This window comes from Lipotes vexillifer, unplaced genomic scaffold, assembly GCF_000442215.2.
Source record: "Lipotes vexillifer unplaced genomic scaffold, Lipotes_vexillifer_v1.1 scaffold412, whole genome shotgun sequence".
Classification (NCBI taxonomy): Eukaryota; Metazoa; Chordata; class Mammalia; order Artiodactyla; family Lipotidae; genus Lipotes; species Lipotes vexillifer.
Genome location: NW_006798464.1, coordinates 1,234,961 through 1,253,542, shown reverse-complemented (window position 1 = coordinate 1,253,542; position 18,582 = coordinate 1,234,961). Strand labels below are relative to the sequence as shown.

The following is an 18,582-nucleotide window of genomic DNA, read 5'->3' as shown; positions in this document are numbered from 1 at the left end:
TCCCCTGCAGCTGTACCGTGACCTTCACCCCCTCCTCCAATTCTCAAAAAACAACCTCAGTAGCTTGTAGGACCTGAACCCTCACCGCCCACCCCAACCCCCAGAGCCCAGGCAGTTTCACCCAACCAGGGCTCCCTTGCCCACACCGGGTCCCGGCTGCTGCCGTCATGCTGAGGCCACTCGTGAGGAAGTCCCACCTCGGGGCCCAAAGGCCTGGTACCTTGCATTTGAATGGCTTCACGGGCGAGTGTACAATCATGTGGGTCTTGAGGGTCTGCTTCTGCACGAAGGTCTTGAAGCAGATGTGGCACTGGTAGGGCCGAACGCTCGTATGGATCAGCATGTGCCGCTTCATGTTTGCCTGCAGGGTGAACTCCCGGCCACACACCTCGCACTTGAACTCCTTCACACCCTGTGCGGGGTGGGAGCGATGGTCAGGGCCACACAATGGACACAGGCTCTGGAAGTGCGTGCGTGTGTGTGTGTGTGTGTGTGTGCGTGTACCACAGGGTCAGAGCTTCTGGGAAATGACTTCCTGGGGATGTTCCAAACAGGGGCCACTTGTTTGAAATGCCCTGCAGGATGTTGGGGAAGAACCCTTTACTCTGGAAAGCATTCCAGTGATAGGGAGAGATCGGCTGAGTCTTATTGTTCTGACCCATACACCTGCTGTCTCCTGCCCAAGAGGGCAGGTGGATTTGTAGGTCTGTACCAGGGTACCGAGGCAAGCGTGTTCGTTTGCACGTTAATTCATTCATTAATTCATCAACCATATACCAGGCACCTGCTATAAGCCAGCATCACATCAGGCACCAGAGGCCTGTGGCCAAGAAGACACAGCCTTAGCCTGGGGGCCTGGATGGCTTCCTGAGACCAAGATGCATGTATATATTTTTCACCTCAGTGCTGTCTCTCAGTGGTTTTTTGCTTCACAAACCCCTTTGAGAGTATGATTAAAGGTATGAGCACCCCAGGAAAAATGAAAAAAGATTCAGGTCTGTGTAGAATTTAAAGAGTTCTCAAACCTCAGAGCCCATCCACGACCCCTGAGAGTGTATTCTAAGCTTCTCTTGTGATAAGAACAACCCGTAGCTCTTGTTGAACATAAAGCCTCTCAGGCCCCTCCCTGGAGATTCAAATTCCCACGAATTTTTAATCCCAACAGGTTCCGCAGGTGATTCTTATCACTGATGGACTTTGGAACACAACCCCAGGAGACAAAGATTCCAAGGGAAAACCCTCTGGTTTGGATGGTCAACATGCTTTTCCATGGTCTGGAGGTGACCCCCAGAGCAGGACAGGGTGCTGTGTGCACAGGAAGCACAATGTATTGTCTGGGTAGGAAAGTGAGGACAAAAGTTCCTAGAACCCCAGTAATTTAGTAGAACTCCAGTGGCACAGACACATTTCTGTGGTCACAGCTGCTGTCCCAACTGCTTGTTTGGTACAAAGTTTCATGTTATAATTTAACAGTTCCCGTGTCTATTTCTCTCAGCAGACAGGCTGTGTCTCCTGTCTTGTATGCTTGCTTGAGAGCGAAGATGACGTGTATGACCATGAAGGGGCCCTGCCCTTTGGGATGGTGTGCGCATGTGTAAACTGAGGCTGATAATGGGAATGTTTTCAATTTTATCAGCCTTTGATTTTTGCTTTCGCCTTTTCTTCACAGTATTATTTCTCTTTTAACACTTTGTGGACTTGTGGGGATTTTTAAGTCTCCTAGTAGAGGAGAAAGATGGAAAATATATAGCACGTGTACTTATCACTTTGCATTCTCCCCACCCTCACGCCCCTGCAACCCCCAACTCCCCGCAGGCAGAAAGAATCAATCATCCGGTTTTACAGCTGAGCCCAGATTCAGCTTCAGAATCCTTCTTAACATTACACTCTAGGTAGCTACACCAATTGAATGAGGAGCACCTGCAATGAAACCTAAGAATCACCTCTGCTCCAGCAGAAAGAGTTCCCAGGGCTGGGAAAGGCTGGATTCTCGGCCTGGCAGGCTGTTTCTTCCCTACTCACTGTAGTGTCCACTGTGAGAGATAAGGACATGAGTTTGACCAGGAGTGTCTCTAAGGCCGCAATTATGGAGAGTGGCAGCTCTAGGCATGTTCAGCTTCAAAGAGTGAAGTTGGCTGGATTTGGGGTGGAAACCATGGGTCAGGACAAGTGCCAGAGTGGGACTGTGGGACCTGAGAGGCCTCATTCCCCTTCTGGATGTAAGAGCCTCTCAAAGGAGGTGACATTGGCTGAAAGGCAGGGTGGCCAGTGGACTGAAGGAAGAGGAAGGTAGGGGAGAACTGGTCAAGTTTATGTCTAGGGACACAGTGGAAAAGGACAGTGTTGCTCCACCTTCTGTCCCCACAAGCCACTTTGCTTCATTTTGTCATATTCTAGAACCAATTGTACTTTTCCATAGCAAATATTTTTCCTTACATATATTCCCTTTTTTTTTTTTTTTTTTGCGGTACGCAGGCTTCTCACTGCTGTGGCCTCTCCCGTTGTGGAGCACAGGCTCCAGACCCGCAGGCTCAGTGGCCATGGCTCACGGGCCCAGCTGCTTCGTGGCATGTGGGATCTTACCGGACTGGGGCACGAACTCGTGTCCCCTGCATCGGCAGGCGGACTCTCAACCATTGCGCCACCAGGGAAGCCCACATCTATTCCCTTTTAAAATGAAATATATTTAGCATTTTCCTAAAGGGAAGGCACACAGCTTTTGATAGACTCGTGTAATTACAGGGAGCAAAGGAAGCCCTCTGAGCTTCTGACCATCTATCTCATCCACCTCCCCGTGGCACCCTGGCCTCTCTCCGGCCTCGGTCCTCCCAGCCACGAGATAGAGAATCAGCGATTCTCCAACTGTGCTCCTTGGGTCCTGCAGGGATTCCTCAAACATTTCAGGTAAAAAGTTTTAAAATGAGTCAAGTTTTACTATTTAAAAAAACTAATTTCAATTACATTTTTTTCTAACACTCATCAAAAAAATATAACTATAAAAATGAGAGATGTTCACCACCTAAAAGATCTCAGGCGGTGCTTCGGGAAGCACTGGATGAAAGCATGGCAGGAGGAGAGGGCAGAGCCTCAGGCCTGGGGCCAAGCCCCCGGGGGGAGGCGGGGGGAAACCCCAGGGGCCGGGGCCTCGCTGGGGGAGGCCTGTGGAGTCCTTACCTTGTGGGTGAGCGAGTGTTGCTTGAGGTGGTGGATCTGGCTGAACTCCATGCCGCACTCGGTGCACACGAAGGGCCGCACGTTCTGGTGCTTGAGCATGTGGTTCTGCAGCTGACTGCGGTAGTGGAAGGACTTGTCACACTCGAGGCACTGGTAGAGGGTGGGGCCCTGATGCGAGGCCAGGTGGCGCTTGAGCTGGGTCAGGGTGGAGAAGTCCAGGCCGCACTCGACGCAGACGTGGCAGCGGCCGCTCTCGTGCTTCACCTCATGGGCCTTGAGCTCGCTGGGGTAGGCGAAGCCGCGGCCGCAGAAGTGGCAGCTATAGGGCTTGACCTCCGAGTGCAGCAGCATGTGGCGCTTGAGGTGGCTGGTCTGCGTGAAGGCCTTCTGGCACACCTGGCACTTGTGCGGCCGGGTGCCCTGGTGCGTCAGCAGGTGTGTCTGCAAGTGGCTGGGCTGCTTGAAGAGCTTGCTGCAGTGCGGGCATGAGTGAGGTTTGATGCCATTGTGGCCCAGGATGTGCGTCACCAGGTTGTACTTGGATGTGTAGGACTTCTCGCACATGCGGCACTGCCAGCGCTTCTGACGGTCGCCTGCCTCCACCAGGTATGAGTCGTCGATCTGCACGTTGATGTCCAGCCGGTCCAGCTGGGCCTTCTTGTGGCGTTCCACCGTCGAGCCGGCTGCGTCGGCCTCAAACTCGCCTGCCTCCTGCCACATGAAGCCCTGTTCCGGCTTCACGGGCTCCGGGGACTCCATGGTGGGGGCCTCAGGGTCGCTCAGGGGGGCCAGGTGTGGCGGCTCGAAGCCACACTCTGTGGGCAGCGCCTCCGGCCCGGGCAGCGCCATGCTGGGCTCGGGAAAGCCGTCCCGGGCCGGGTCGGGGAAGTGGGGGTCGAAGGGGGCTATGTCCAGCTCTGGCCGCGGGGTTCGGGGCAGGTGCCGCAGTGTCCGGGGCTTGCGGCTGAAGACGCTGAGGTCGATCATCTTGACAGCGCTGCTCTGCACCAGGGCCTCGCAGCCGCCACTGGCCACCTCGGTGGGGGCCTCCGCTGGGCCCGCATCCTTGTCGTCGCCGGGCACGGACACCTCGTAGACCTCCTGATCCTCTTCCTCTTCCACCTTCTCAAACTTGACCTTGGGCACCAGCCGCACGGGCGGCCGTGTCTTCCGCCGGGTGTGCTTCTCGAAGGCTGCCTCCACCTCCAGCACCTCCTCCTCTGCCGGCTCCTCCAGGGCCCGCCCGTTGCAGGCCAGCTGGTAGACATCGGGGCCCGGGGCCCGGGGCTCCCCCATGGCTGACCCGGACAGCTCCGGCCCCAGGTCCGGGTAGAAGGCTTCGGCGCTTATGGTGGCTCCAAAGAGCTCATTTTCTGAGACCAGGCCCAGCACGGCGGCCTGAGCCAAGGAGAGCACCACCACGGCATCCGTCTGTGTCCCTGAGTCCATGAAGCCCTCCATCCCGTGGCGGCTGGCTAGGAGGGCATCGCTGCAGGAGGAGAAGGGAACGTTAGCACTGCCGCTCAATGTCGCGCAGACAGACAACAGACAGACAACAGACAGACACACTCAGCAAGGGCTCGGCCAGTTTTGGGCGTGTCTGTCCCTGACGCCTTTCTATTCCTGCCTTGGGAACAGGGCACACTTGTAATTACGGGGAGCAATGATAACCCTCTGTGTATCTGATCATCACCATGTCCTCCATCTCCCCGTGGGATCCTGGGTAAGCCCTGCCCCCTTGCTGACCTCAGTCTTCCCATCTCTGATACAGCGTGGTTGGATTTCCTCAGTGGTTCTCAAACTATGTTCTGCATGTCCTTCAGGAGTTCCAAAAAAAAAAAAAAAAAAAAATCGGATCCAAAATTGCAAAAAATAAAGATTCTGCTATTTTAAAAACCCATCTACTCAAATGTAATATATACCTCATTCCTACACATTCAGTAGGCCCACTGGCTTTGTTGCCAAGGTATAATTAATTTTGCACAGACCTTGAGACTGTACAGTGAGGTGTTAAACAACTGTCACCATTTGTAACTGCTTGGCCATGTGAATGTGGTCTTTTGGAGGTTTTTTTTTTAAATATATTGGGCAAAAACAAGGCAACACACAAAAATCAATTAGGTGCCGAGGCCGATCTCAGACAGCAGCTACCTCCTGTCAGCCCTGATGCTAAATGACTGTGCCTATCACAACAGGTCACTGCTCTTGATTAGCTAAATGTTAGACATTTAAATACCTAAATTTATATTGTGTAAAATATAGCTTGTGGGGACTTCCCTGGTGGTGCAGTGGTTAAGAATCCGCCTGCCAATGCAGGGAATACGGGTTCGAGCCCTGGTCCGGGAAGATCCCACATGCCGTGGAACAACTAAGCCTGTGCGCCACAACTACTGAGCCTGCACTCTAGAGCCTGCGAGCCACAACTACTGAAGCCTGCGCACCTGGAGCCCATGCCCCGCAACAAGAAAAGCCACCACACTGAGAAGCCTGCGCACCGCAACAAAGAGTAGTCCCCGCTCGCCGCAACTAGAGAAAGCCTGAGCACAGCAACGAAGACCCAACGCAGCCAAAAAAAAAAAAGAAAAGATATTAGTGGGTTAAAAAAAAAAATGTATAGCTTGTGTCTGATTTGTACACTGGAATTCCATGTGAGATCTGATTTGAAAGAAGGGCTCCATGATGGCTACCAAGTTTGAGAAAACTGGCTGAAATGAATGCTAAAACTGGCCCCCAGGGCTTCCCTGGTGGCGCAGTGGTTGAGAGTCTGCCTTGCCGATACAGGGGACATGGGTTCGTGCCCCGGGTCCGGGAAGACCCCACATGCCGCAGAGTGGCTGGCCCCATGAGCCATGGCCGCTGAGCCTGCGCGTCAGGAGCCTGTGCTCCGCAAGGGAAGAGGCCACAACAGTGAGAGGTCCACGTACCGCAAAAAAAAAAAAAAACTGGCTCCCAGGTTTACAGCTATGCTCTCTAATCCAACAGGTGTTTCTAAAAAAGCCAGTGAGTCCACCTATCAGGGTCCAACCCCCGGTGCATCAGCTTCCTGCCTTCATTGAGGCTCCAGGTGCACCAGTGCCCTCCGTGTAGCCCAGCCTTTGCACAGGGATTCTCCCACCCAGGTGCCCTTTCCCCAACCCCATGAGCTGCCGGCTCCTCCCACCAGCGCACCAGGCTTCCCTCAAATTCCCCCTGTTCCTGGGGCTTCCCAGCCCTCCCCACCAGCCCGGATGTGGAAGGGCCTCCTCCCTGGCCTGGGATACTCATCAGATGGTACCCCGCCTCCGGCTTAGTGCCCAGCACAGCACATCAGAGGCACCCCATAAGGAAGGGGAAAGGAAGACAGGACTGGGGTGGCTCCTGCCTGCCTTGCCGGCTCTTCTCCCAGGACCAGGGTCAGGTGCATGGCCGGCGGCGGCCTTTCCTCAGGAAACCAGCTCCCGGCCTGGTGCCTCCCTCCCCCCACAGGCCAGAGGAGCTTCCCCTTCCTGAAGCCGGCTAAAAATAAAATACCCCAGGGAGGAATTTAGCCTCCTTGAAACAGACACTAAAGATTAAACTATTAAGCTTAAACCAGGGCTCTCATGGAAGGGGTCAGATGGAAGGAAACCTTTGGGTCCACCTGGAACAGGCTGGGGGGTTAGCCCTAATTCAGAGCCCACCTCCCACCCCCTGCTGGAAAGAGCACCCAACTTGAGCTTGGCCTCAAGTCCCAGCTCTGTCGTGTACAAGTGACTAAGCAAAGTCACTTCAGAGTCATTTCTGCATCAGTGTCCCTGTCCAAAAATGGGGATGGAAACACCTACCCATGGGAGGGTTGTGAGAGCCCAGAGGTCAGAATGTAGATGAAGGGGGTTAGTTAATTATAAAGCCCTCACCAAATGTAAAGAGTCACTATTATTTATCTGCCCAGATCTCTGGAAGCAGGGTTTTCTGATGAAAACCACAGAGCTAAGAGACTTTTCCATTCTGGGGCCCGAAATTCGAGCAAAGGTTTGGATGATTCTGCGACAGCCTTTAGAGACTAAGAACTCATTCACTGATTAGTGCAGCAAATATTTGCTAAATCCCTGCTATGGATCAGGCCCTATGCTTGGAGATGTAAGGGAGATGAGGACACCCCTGTGGTGTCCAGAGATGACCGCTGTGACCACCGGAGCCCCTGTTGGGGAGCATCACTGCCTTGGATGGCAGTGGCCCATCTGACACAGCACCCAGCAGCACCCAGCAGCAGCCCTCGTGTCTGCTGTGGGTTTGAGAAAACAAGCAGCTCAGCACTTTTGTCTAGACTTCCTCAAAGTCAGGGCCAGTGGAGGGGAGGGACTGACCCTCAACAGCGGAGCCTGTGCTAGGACTTGGCCCTGGATTCTAAATTCAAATCTCGACAATATCCTTTTCTAGCTCAGGTATATCCTGTCACATCCTGAGCCTCAGTTTCCTCATCTCTGCGGAGGGGGATATGGTGCCTGAGTCCTGGGGTGCTGAGGAGATGAGATGAGGATGCCAGTGGAAATGTTAGTTCCCTCACCTGTGCTCTTCTTCTGGCCCCAGTCCCTGGCACCACCCCTCTTCTGGCAGCTGAAGGGAATGGGAGCAAAGAAACCCATAACATCACTCTACTGGCAGATGAGTCGGCGAAAGAGTCAGCCAGTGTCAGCCTGTGGGAACTGGAGCACAGGTCTGCTGTGGTCCGCTACACGGAGGGTGATCATGTAACATTCCATCCCTGTTAGGAGGGACCTTCTAAGAGTGAAAGGGGCCACTCCTAAGGCTCACACCAGGATCCCAGGTGCAAGCCGAACCTGCCCTTGGCCACCACGTGTCCCCCTCCTGCAGGGACAGGTGGCAGGTTTCACTTTGGGGCTGAAGACTGGAGCCTGTGCCTGGGTGTAAACGGGGACCTGCCCACAGTCCTTGCTTTCAAGGGGTTCGAGCCCACGTGCGGGGACGCAGAGGTGCCAACAACTAACCACAAAGGTGGTGACTGAGTGCTCACCAGGTCCCAGGAAAGCCATTTCATCCTAAGAACAATGCCATGGGGGTGGCGTGGGGGTGGTGAGCGCCACACTGCACAGCCCAGGAATCTGGGGCATAAGTACCAACAGCAAAAGCTCAAGAGTGCCCTGGCAGTGAGGGCAGAGCTGGGTCAGCACGTGGGCCCCATCCAGGCTCCGCTGCATCTTCTGTGTAACCTGCCCCCCTCAGGCTCCCAGGAGCCAGCAGCAAAGCACGGGCAGGCTCTGGGCAAACCGCAGCGTAAAGCCTCAGACCTGTCCCCGCCTGGCTGGTCCAAGGCTCCGGCCGGACTGGGGAACTGGGGTCCCCCTCAAGGGCAGCCACAGCCCTTCCTTGGGTCTCCACTCAGAAAGCACTTTTTCCTGGGAGCCTCCATCAACCCATCTGCCCATCTGGCCCGTCAGGCCCCTGCTTTCTTTTACTGGGTGGATACTTGCCTGACCAGACACATATCACCCTGTAAACACATGTTTAAGGGGCTTATGGGGCTCAGTGTTCACTGGGGCAGCCAGGCAGGCTGTGTGTGTGTGTGTACTCATGTGTGTAGGAGGGGCTCTGTTTGTTGCGACAGAAGAAAGAGGGCAGAAGGAAGAATGAAGACAGAGGGAATCTAATTCACCTGCGTTTCGCATATGTGTCAGTTCGCCTATCACACACAGGGCCAGGGAGTGGGAAACTGGTGGCTCTGCAACCCTGGTGCCATTATTCCCCCTCCTCCTGGGCCATCTTTTTGGCCCCCCGCTTCTCAGAGGCCACAACTCTCCCGTTTTATGTCCTGGCACAGGCTGCCCAGGGCAGGACGAGAGCCCGCCAGGTGCGCCCCACCTGTGTGCCAGGGCGGGCCCCACACCTCAAGGACCCTTTTGTCATCTTCCTGGGCCCCCCGTGGCACCTCCTTTCTCAGGGCAAGGCCTCTCTCCCCCCTCTTGTGCCACGGGTTCAGAACAAAAGCTCTCTACAATGTCCAAGAGAAAGGGGAGCTCAGACCGCCTCGGGCTCTGCACAGCCTGGACTATGAGATGAGGGGCCATCAGAGCTGATGCAGCTCAGCCTCCTACCAGGACACCCTCGGTCCACAGGGTGGAGAGAAAGGAAATGGCAAAGGCAGGGAAATAGAGGAAATGGAATCACTGCCTGATTGTAGTTTAAAGACTTGCACTGGGAGTAGGGGGAAGGGAGGCCATAGCAGAAAGAGAGAGAGAGAGAGAGAGAGACAGAGAGAAGGAGAGAGAAGGGCTGTGGAGGCCAAGAAACAAAAGCAGGGGAGGGGGAGGAGTAGAGTGGAGAGAGAGGAGGGGACTGTGTCAGTGACACCAGAAGCCCAGGGCTGCCCTATTTCCCAGGGCTTAGCATCACCCCCTCCCAGGTCTGAGCGCCAGGCCAGCCCTGGGGAGTGACCCAAGTCTCATCCCCTGAGGCCCAGCAGGAGGTCTCCCCAACCCAGGCAGGGACCCAGGTCCTCCAGACCTCTCACTGTTGCTTCATCTATTGCTGTACTATGGTTCCTGTAAACACTGACACAAGCTCGTCAAATGAATTAACGAGTGACTTGCTGTGTGACCCTGGACAAGTCACCTGACCCTTCAGGGTCTCGGTTTCTTCATCTGTAAGATGGGCACAAAAGGCTTCTTGGAACCTTGAGGGCAGGTTAATCCATTCGCTTACCTGCCTGTCTTCCAGGGTCCCCTCCCCAAGACGAGACCTTTTCTCATCCACACTGCTTTAAAAGATCCTTTCCTCTCACTGAGACCCCCTTCAGGCACCAGGGGAGGGTCAGGGAGCTCAAGAGTAGCTCTGGAACGCAGAGAGTGGGGCAGAGCACTTGAGGCCTGGTCTGGCCTGGGGCTGGCGGGACAGGAGCCATTTGGAAGGAAGAACCAATAGGACCCGGTGACCACCTGGCTATTCTTTGCCTCACGCTCACCACCAGGACATCTCAAACTTAAGACACAGGAATGCTCTGGGGCTTCTGTGAGCCCAGACTTGGGATGTCACCAAGCACCCTGATGACTATTTTTGAGGGCCTAGTAAGTGCCAGGGCCTGCTCCCTGACACAGGCCCCGCAGTGCCCTGGGCTTCTGCTGGGGGAAAGGTTCGCCGCTTGGCTTTGAATCACCAGGCGACTCTGAGGCTGTGGTCTCCAGTCCTGTCACTGAATCACTGACTCAACACACCCGCCAGGTGCTGGGTGCCATTCTTGCTCCTGGGGATACAGTAGGAAGCACGATAAGCTCCCATCCTCAGGGAGCTGCTCTGAGCGAGCTCAGTCTAAAACCTGAAGCGCCAGGATCTTTGGGAGGTAGGAGGTGCAGCGCTGGGGTCGGGTGGGGACAGGGCCCAGCGGAGCAGCCCCTGGGTCCTGAAAAACTGAACCCAGAGTGGGGCAGAACAGGTAGCTGGGCCAGGGGAGGGGAAAAGGAGGTCCAGGTAGGCACACAGCTGTAAAACAATATACAAAACGAAACAAAACAAAAAAAACCCAAAAAACAAACAAAAAAAAACCACTCACGGGACTTCAACTTATAGCAAAACCACCCTCTTTGTTTCTTCTCATGTCCCCCTGATGGTAGACTTAAGGGTAAACTCTGCTCACATCCCATGAAAGGAAGAGGAAGCGAAAGCAAAAGCTGGAGGTTTGTGCAAACCTCAGAGCTCCTTGCACAGTCTCACTTCTGTCCAGCCCACAAGGCCTCACTCGACTCAGCAGCTCCAGGCCCAGCACTGACGAGGCAGCTGGGTTGGGGGTGGGGTGGCCAAGGGGGAAGTGTATGAGTCTCCTTCTTATAGGGGCCTCTCTCTGCCTCAGCTTCCCCTTTTCTCTGTGGACAGATTTGCTAAGCCCTGCCTCCAGAGGCCAGAGTGGCTGGGCCACCAACCCACAAACCACAGGAGGACCTGACGTTCACCATGTATGGCTACTTCCTTTTCCAGAAAAGGAAACTGAGGCTCAGGGAGGGGAAGGGACTGGTCCAAGGTCACACAGTGAAATGCTGGTAAAGCAGGTCTCTGGCCCGGAAGCCCACCCTCAGCCACATGGCCTATAGGATGAAGTTCCTGTGCCTTAGCTGACTGCCCAAGGCTGTCCCCAGCCAAGCTCTACCTGACCCTCCTTTAAGCCTTCCTGTCCCTCTGCATCACACACACATACAAACACAGACATACATGGAGCTGTTTCCTACCTCGGGGCCTTTGCACAGCCTGACTCCCCTGCCAGGACTTGCCCTTCCCTTGCACTGGGTGAATATCCCTTTCATCTTTTCGGAGTCAGTGCAGGCACTGCCTCCCGGGAGATATTCCTTAGCCAGGGGCAGGGCGAGGGCCTCTTCCACAGCCTGAGAACATCAAGTTAATTTTACATGTGGCTAGGCTGGGTGCCCAGTTGTTTGGCCAAACGCTAATCTCTTGATAGATGTTGCTGTGAGCCACACAGCAACACATCTACAATCTGTTGACTTTAGCAGATTACCCTCCTTATTGTGGGCAGGTCTTATCTAATCAGTTGAAGTTTTCAGAGAAAAACGGAAGTTTCCCAGAGAAGAAGGAATTCTGCTTCGAGACTGTTATCACAGAAATCCTGCCTGGGTCTCCAGCCTGCCAGCCTGCCCTGCAGATTTTGGACTTGCCAGCCTCCACAATCGTGTGAGCCAATTCCTTAAAATAAATCTCTCTCTGTGTGTATATATCCTGCTGGTTCTGTTTCTCTAGAGGATGCTGATAAAATCATGTTGATTCATAGTTGTATCTGTTTATGGGCCATCTCCCCCACCAGACATCCACCCCAGAGGATGGTGACTGCAGGGGGCGCAGAGAGGGCCCAGCAGGGGAGTGTCCGGAGAGAAAGATGCCAGGGCAGGGAAAGGGGAAGGGAGGAAGCCTAATCGTCGAGGACCTGGAACGAGTGAATGAATGAATGAATGAATGAGACTGAAGGGAAATCCTTGCCTCCTTGCGGAAGAGTTCTACAAATGCTGGGTTCTTCCCCATGCTCTGACCCATCTCACCTCCAGGACAGTCCCGCCTCCTCCCTGGGGTGGCCTCCAGGCTGCACAGAGAAGGCCCAGGAGCACTGAGGTCCCTCCAGCCCTATGACAGCGAGGACTGTTCTGAAAGCGCTTCCCCTCCTGCTCTCCCAGGCCCGGGGCACCGAGACCCATCCTGGGAGTCACACATCTGCCTCTATAAGCTGAGGTGAGCTGGGCTGAGGCACTCCTGGCTGCCACAGAGCGGCCACTGTGTGAGGGCCCCTCCTCCAGGGAGGTCACAGGGACCCCTAAACCCTAGGAAAGGAGGGATGGAGTCCCCATGGCGAGAGGCACAATCTTGGGCCCGCTGTATTCATGAGACCTCTCAATTCAAACTCCTCCAAGGGCAGAGACACTGGCTCCACAGGGTCCGACTGGCATTGCTTCATGAGAGCACCAGTGCCCGGCCCTCACCCCAAGCCAGTTAAACCAGAATCTCTGGGTCTGGAGCCTGGACATCGTATTTCTTCCAAACTCCCCAATTTATTCTGATTCTCGAAATTAATTGGTAAGAGCTGACAAGCACTCTCACGTGACCTGGCCTTGAAGGCCAAGCAGGTGTCTCTCTTGGAAATGCGGCTACGCACCAAGCCTTACACTCTCAACCAAAGACTACGTGAAGGCATGCCGTGAGGTGGAGTCGGGACCAGGGGGCAGACACCCTAAGCAAGCCGGGCCGAGGAGGAGGGAGCAAGTGCGTCCAGAGAAGCAAGCCTGCGGGCTCCTGGGGAGCCCTGGTCCCTGGATGGGGCCAGCCCCTGCTGCCGGCCTGGGGAACCCTCGCTGACCCCTGTGTCCTGAGGAAAACTGGGTGGGTCCCTGACCCTTGTAGAAATGAACCCAAACTAGCAGGGTGCCTGCCACACTAACTGCTGGGGGCAGACGCTGAGCTTCCCGCAGAGCCACACACGGAGCACACGTCCGCTTCCCCGTGCATGCAGGTAAAGGAGTGATGTGATGCCTCTGATTTGAAGTCACCAGGTACCCAGAAGCCGTGGGCCCTGGGTCCTCCTACCTGACCCCTCACTTGTCACAAAGGAGGAAAGCTGGGCTCTCCCATAGCAGGACAGTGGCCTCACTCAAGGTCCTTTGCCCAGGCCACTTTGGCTCTGTACCCTCGAGGTTGGTCTTAGAATCTTCATCAGCAGGGTTGGAAGGAACTTTGGGGACCCTCCTGTCCAATGCTGTCATTTTACAGATGTGGAAACTGAGGCCCCCAAGGCTCCCACCCCACAATGGGGACCAAACTGAGAGCTCTTGATTCCCGGTGAATTTCCATCCATCCATCGATCCACATCAAACATGGCAGCCACCCCACACACTTGGGCCCCCCTACCAGGCTGTTGGCCTGCATCCAGTCCAGACACGTTACCAAAGACCTGTAAGAACTTGCTTGATTGGCCCTTGCTTATGTGGCAACTTCACAGCACTTTGCTTGTCCCCTTACTCATCACCCTCCAGCCACGTGGGCTTTCCTCATTTTCTATAACAGACTTTCCTGCGTGAGGCCTTTTCACATGCTGTTCCCCGTGCCTAGAATGCTGTTCCTTGTCCCTCATCCTTCAGCTTTCAATCAGGCATCACTTGCTCAGGAACCTTCCCTGACGCCCCTCTCCCCAACCAGGTCTGGTCCCCCAAGTTCTAAGCAGTTATAAGGTTAATACTTTTCCTTCCTGGGCTTTATCAAAATTTTTAATGACAGATTTGATTGTGTAAGTACTCGCTCAATGTCTGGTGTCCCCATTAGATCACAGATTCTACAAGAGGACATAGAACTCGTCTGTGTGTTCACAGTGCATTCCTAGCAGAGTGCACGTACAGAATGAATTGTTGCCCTTTTGAGAATATCCATATTCAAGTGCAAAGAAAAAAGAGGCCCCTTGCCGAGCCCCAGGTGGAAACCCCCAAGTCTGTACTTCCATTCCCTGAACTTCAGGACTAGTCCCTGTTCCCAGGGGAAAGGACAGCAGGTCTCATGTTTCTGGAAGGCTCTGTGTCTTTTCTCCAATTCCAGAAGCAAAAAGCACATCTATCCTCCAAACAAGTATACTCTGCTGGACCCAAAGATCACCAGCTTAATGTAACAGGGAACAACAAATAAAACTTGGGCTCACAAGTTCATGGACAAAGATAAGAACCACAAATGAAGGAACAACGGGAGCATTTATTGGGCTTGAACTTTGTCAGGCCCACGTGCAATTTCTAGGCTTCTAGGCAGCCCTCTGGGTTGGGAGTACCATTTCCATTTTACGGTTGTGGAAACTGAGGCTTAAAGAGTGGCAGTCCCTGACAGGTAGGGTAGAGAAGACCCCAGCTGGGTCAGCCCCGGGGGGCCCAGGCCCAGCTCTCTCCACCCTACCACCTTTGGGAAAGGATGAGTTTTCTGGGTTGGGTCTTATTCCCTTGCCAACCTCAGTTTCTCCACACCGGGGCCTGATTCAGACCTGGGAGCCCCTCATGGCTTCCCTTCCTCCTCCCTGAGCCTTGTCTCAGGCCCCGCCCGCACTGAGCTCTCAGCCCTCTCCATCCTGTCTTCCTCTCCCTCCTTCCGTTTCCGTGGCAACCCCATCCTCCGCTCTGCCACTCGGTCCTGCATTCCCATCTCTTTCTTTCCTCTTTCATCTCTCCCCTCATTGCAGTGTATAGTCCAAATCCCTCCCTGTCCTTTGCTTCTGGTCTTTAGTCCCTTTTACTCGCCTTTTATCTCTTTCAATGTTCTCTTGTCATCTCAGGGCGACATTTATTTATCTCTTTGCTTAAAAAAAAAAAAAAAAGAAAGAAAGAAAGAAAGGAGAAGAAAAGAAACCCCATTTCATCAGCCCCAGCCTTCTTTCTCTTGGGTTCTCTCCAAGGGCTAGACTCAGACAGATCCCAGAATGGACCCCCTGCCTTGCCACCATGCAGGCCCTCTACTGACCTCACTTACCACAGGGAGGAAGGAAACACAGATGGGAGGTGTCCAGGGGGCGAGGGCTCACTGGGAGAAGGCACCCTAAGGTGCTTGGCCCTGCTCCTCTGAGGCCAGGCTAGGGGAGGTGCCAGAGGCCCCCTCAGGAGAGAACAAAGCCGGACCTGGACCCAGGGCTAAGTGGGGGCCCAGCATCCCTCTGCAGGAATTCACTGCAGTTCAGGGAAAGTCCACGCATACACTGCCCCATGCCCCATACCTCCTCCAGGCTCCACCCTGCCTTGTGTGAATGCATGAATGGGACACAGGGCCTGGCCCAAGGCTGGGGCACAGAGCAATGCTCAAGGTACCCAGCTCCCCTCACTCCAAACAGGATAGTGAGATTCACACCCATTCTTCAAAATTCACTCTTTCGCTGTGATCCTAAACGGCCTCTGAGAAAAGGAAGCACCCACTTGTGGGCTGTCCGACCCATGTCTCTGTCTCCACTGTTTAAGGCAGGAGGAAGGGTTGTCAGTTTTTTCTAACTTCTTTTTAGCCATCGTTAACTGAGCTTATACTACCGAACAGGCACACAATCCAGGCCATCCCAGGGAGATGAGCATTTTAATTTTCATTTTACAGATGAGCAAACTGGGGCTTGGAAAAGCTGTTATTTGTCCAAGCCACAGAGCCAATAGGAGGTAAAGGTGGGATCTGAGCAGGTTAAAATCATGCTCTTCCCCTTTTTCTTTTCTTCTTCCTGTGTTCCCCGAAGGGGAGGGTCACGCCAATCCTGCGCCCAGCCTCCCCAGCCCCTGCCTTCTACATTTCTGTGTTTAATCTGGAGTGATCAGAAGTGACAAGAGAAACAGATTTACCACAGAAAACAAAGGAAGCCGATCGTGGCTGGGGCCCCAGTGTCTCAAAGCGACAGAGAGAACACAGGGGCTTGTGGAAAATGGTATCAAGTCCCCTGGGAAACCAAAACCACATGGAGAAGAAAGGGGCCCTGGACCTTCAGGAGCCCCACAGGCAGTGTGAGCATCTGCTGGAGCTGTGACGTGTTGTTGAGCAGGGGGGATGTATCAGTGGCCGCTAAGTCCTGGGACCAAAAGGCCCCCCTGGAGTAGCCCCGGCCAGCCCCGTCAGGGGTGGCTGGCAAGGCCCGGCCCCAGGACGCAGCAAAGCCCAGGAACCCAGGCCTGCCGAGCCCAGGGAGGTGTCAATGACACGACAGCTCTGCTTCTCCCCTAAAAGGCTGGCTTAGCACCTCAGGAACTCTGGGAGCAGGGTCCGAGGAGGAAGAGATGGGAAGCAACAGAGGGGGAGGGGGAACGGGGAAGGACAGCCCCTCACGCTGCAAACAAACAGAGCGGAAAGGAACCCGGCTCTTGGTCTGGCAGGCCTGGCTGGCCTCCCCATCTCTGCCACATATGAGCTGGGCGGCCTTGGGCAAGTTCCTCAACCTCCCTGGGACCTGGTTCCCTTGCTGTAAGATGGGGACAGTGATATGAAAAGGATCCACCACATACTGAGGCCTTCCTTCTGGCCAGGCTTGTGCCTGATGAAATCACGTACAGGAAGCATGACATCTTGATAACAAACCCACTTTACAGAGGAGGAAACCAAGGCATAGAGGAGTTGAGTGACTCATCCAAGGTCACCAGATACATGAGAGGAGTTAAGTGGAGTTCAGGTTTCATTCTTGGGTCAACTTAAGTGCTCTTTCAGGTAAAGGAAATAAGGGAAATACAGGTATCCATGAGGAATAGTTTCCAGGACCCCGGTGGATACCAAAATCTGCAAATGTTCAAGTCCCTTATATAAACTGGTATAGTACAGTCAGCCCGACTGAGACGAGTTTGATAACAAGGCTGGTGCATAGTAAGGACTCAATTACTGGGAGCTGTTGCTATTGTTATCATTCCGTTCATCATCCACTCCCTGGGCCAGGCTGGTGCTGGCTGCTGGCGGGACACAAAGTTCCCTGCTCTCAGGGACCTCACATGTTGGTTAGAGAGACAAGACTAAGAACCACAAAACAGGACAGCAAGATATCAGAGAAGAAATAAGCACAAAATGCATGGGGTACCACAAAAGGACAGAATAACCTTTTTTTTTTTTTTTTTTTTAATTTAAGGGGTCAGGGACATTCTTGCATGTAAACCAGCACTTTGGGAGTCAACAGAGACTCTGAGCATGGGTGGCAGGGTCCAGCCCCACCCCCTTACACACTGGTTTGGGTGAGCCTCGGTCCCCTCATGTGTAACACGGGATGATGGTCCCACTTCCCAGAGCTGAGCCCGTTAGCCCAATGAGCATGTTCTGTGGTATGCAGTACACAAAGGTTGTGCGGAGGGGATGGGGAAGCCTAGAGATGGGAGAACCTGGCTGGGAAGCCCCCTCCCCCATCTGATGCAGCCAGAGATGAAGGGAAGGTAAAAATGCAGAAGAGCAGTGGGCCCAGAACAGCCAAGGAGTGTGGCCTGGCCCCTCCTCTCTCACAGCAGCCAGCGTGATTCATCCCCGGCCTCCATCCCAGCAGCGTCCCTGGCAGCGTCTGCCTCCTGAAGCTGATGCTGTAATCAACATTTATTTTGCAGTCACCCACACACCCAAGTCGAGTACAGATTTATGCCAGGAGAGGAGTAAAGAATGCCTCTCTCATTCACGTAATGCCTCCATCTATCTCCTGAGGGGAGGGACAGCTGGGGAAACATTTAGGCTGAGTGTACACACGCAGACATCAGACACATACAGCTGTCCATGCAAGCTATCATCAGCGGCAAGCAGGAACACCGTGCAGCCCGTTCTTTCCTTAGTCACCTAATGAACCACACTTTCACACAGTGAGATGTGGGTCAGGACCCACATGATGGATGCCCGTGGTCTTGAGTACTTTGCAGTCCAGCCAGGAGGATGCATGTGGGGGCATGGGGCAGCCCATGATGCAGACATGAGATAAAACGTTCAGGGGAGACTGCGGAGAGAAGGCAGGGGGCACCGCAGACAGGCCCTGCTGGGGTCTGTACACTACCAGGAGCTAACAGGGAGGGGGAATCTCATCCACAGGCTGGATGAGAGGTGGGAGGAGAACCGGAGGGCAGTGGGGGCTGGGAGGGCCTTGAGGGCAGGGCCCTGGTGGAGGGTGGGTCCACAGACATCAGAGGAGAAGGTGCTCAGGGTGGCCAGCTCAGCCCAGAGTGGGAACTGGTTTCCTCTTTGATCTGGATCATATGACTCTGAGGCCCATTAGAAGACCTCACCTTGGGACTTGCCTGGCGGTCCAGTGGTTAAGACTCCACGCTCCCAATGCAGGGGGTTGGGGTTCGATCCCTCGTCAGGGATCCATGCCGCAACTAAGAGCCTGCACGCTGCAACTAAGACCCAGCACACTGCAGCCAAATATACATATATATATATATATACATATATATATATACACACACACATATACATATATATGTGTATATATATATATAT

The 18,582-nt window shown here is 54.2% G+C and overlaps 1 protein-coding gene across 1 annotated transcript in view; it reads right to left on the bottom strand.

Moving 5' to 3' along the window:
• Positions 1 to 4,653, bottom strand: part of ZNF710 (zinc finger protein 710) — a 9,433-nt gene extending 4,780 nt beyond the window's left edge. The window contains exons 1-2 of the mRNA XM_007470530.1: positions 3,175 to 4,653; positions 221 to 412 (exon numbers count right to left, since the gene is read on the bottom strand). Coding sequence (XP_007470592.1) covers positions 221 to 412; positions 3,175 to 4,635 — 1,653 coding nt within the window. The 5' untranslated portion in view covers positions 4,636 to 4,653. The remainder of the gene's footprint in view (positions 1 to 220; positions 413 to 3,174) is intronic.
• Between the last annotated feature and the right edge of the window lie 13,929 nt (positions 4,654 to 18,582).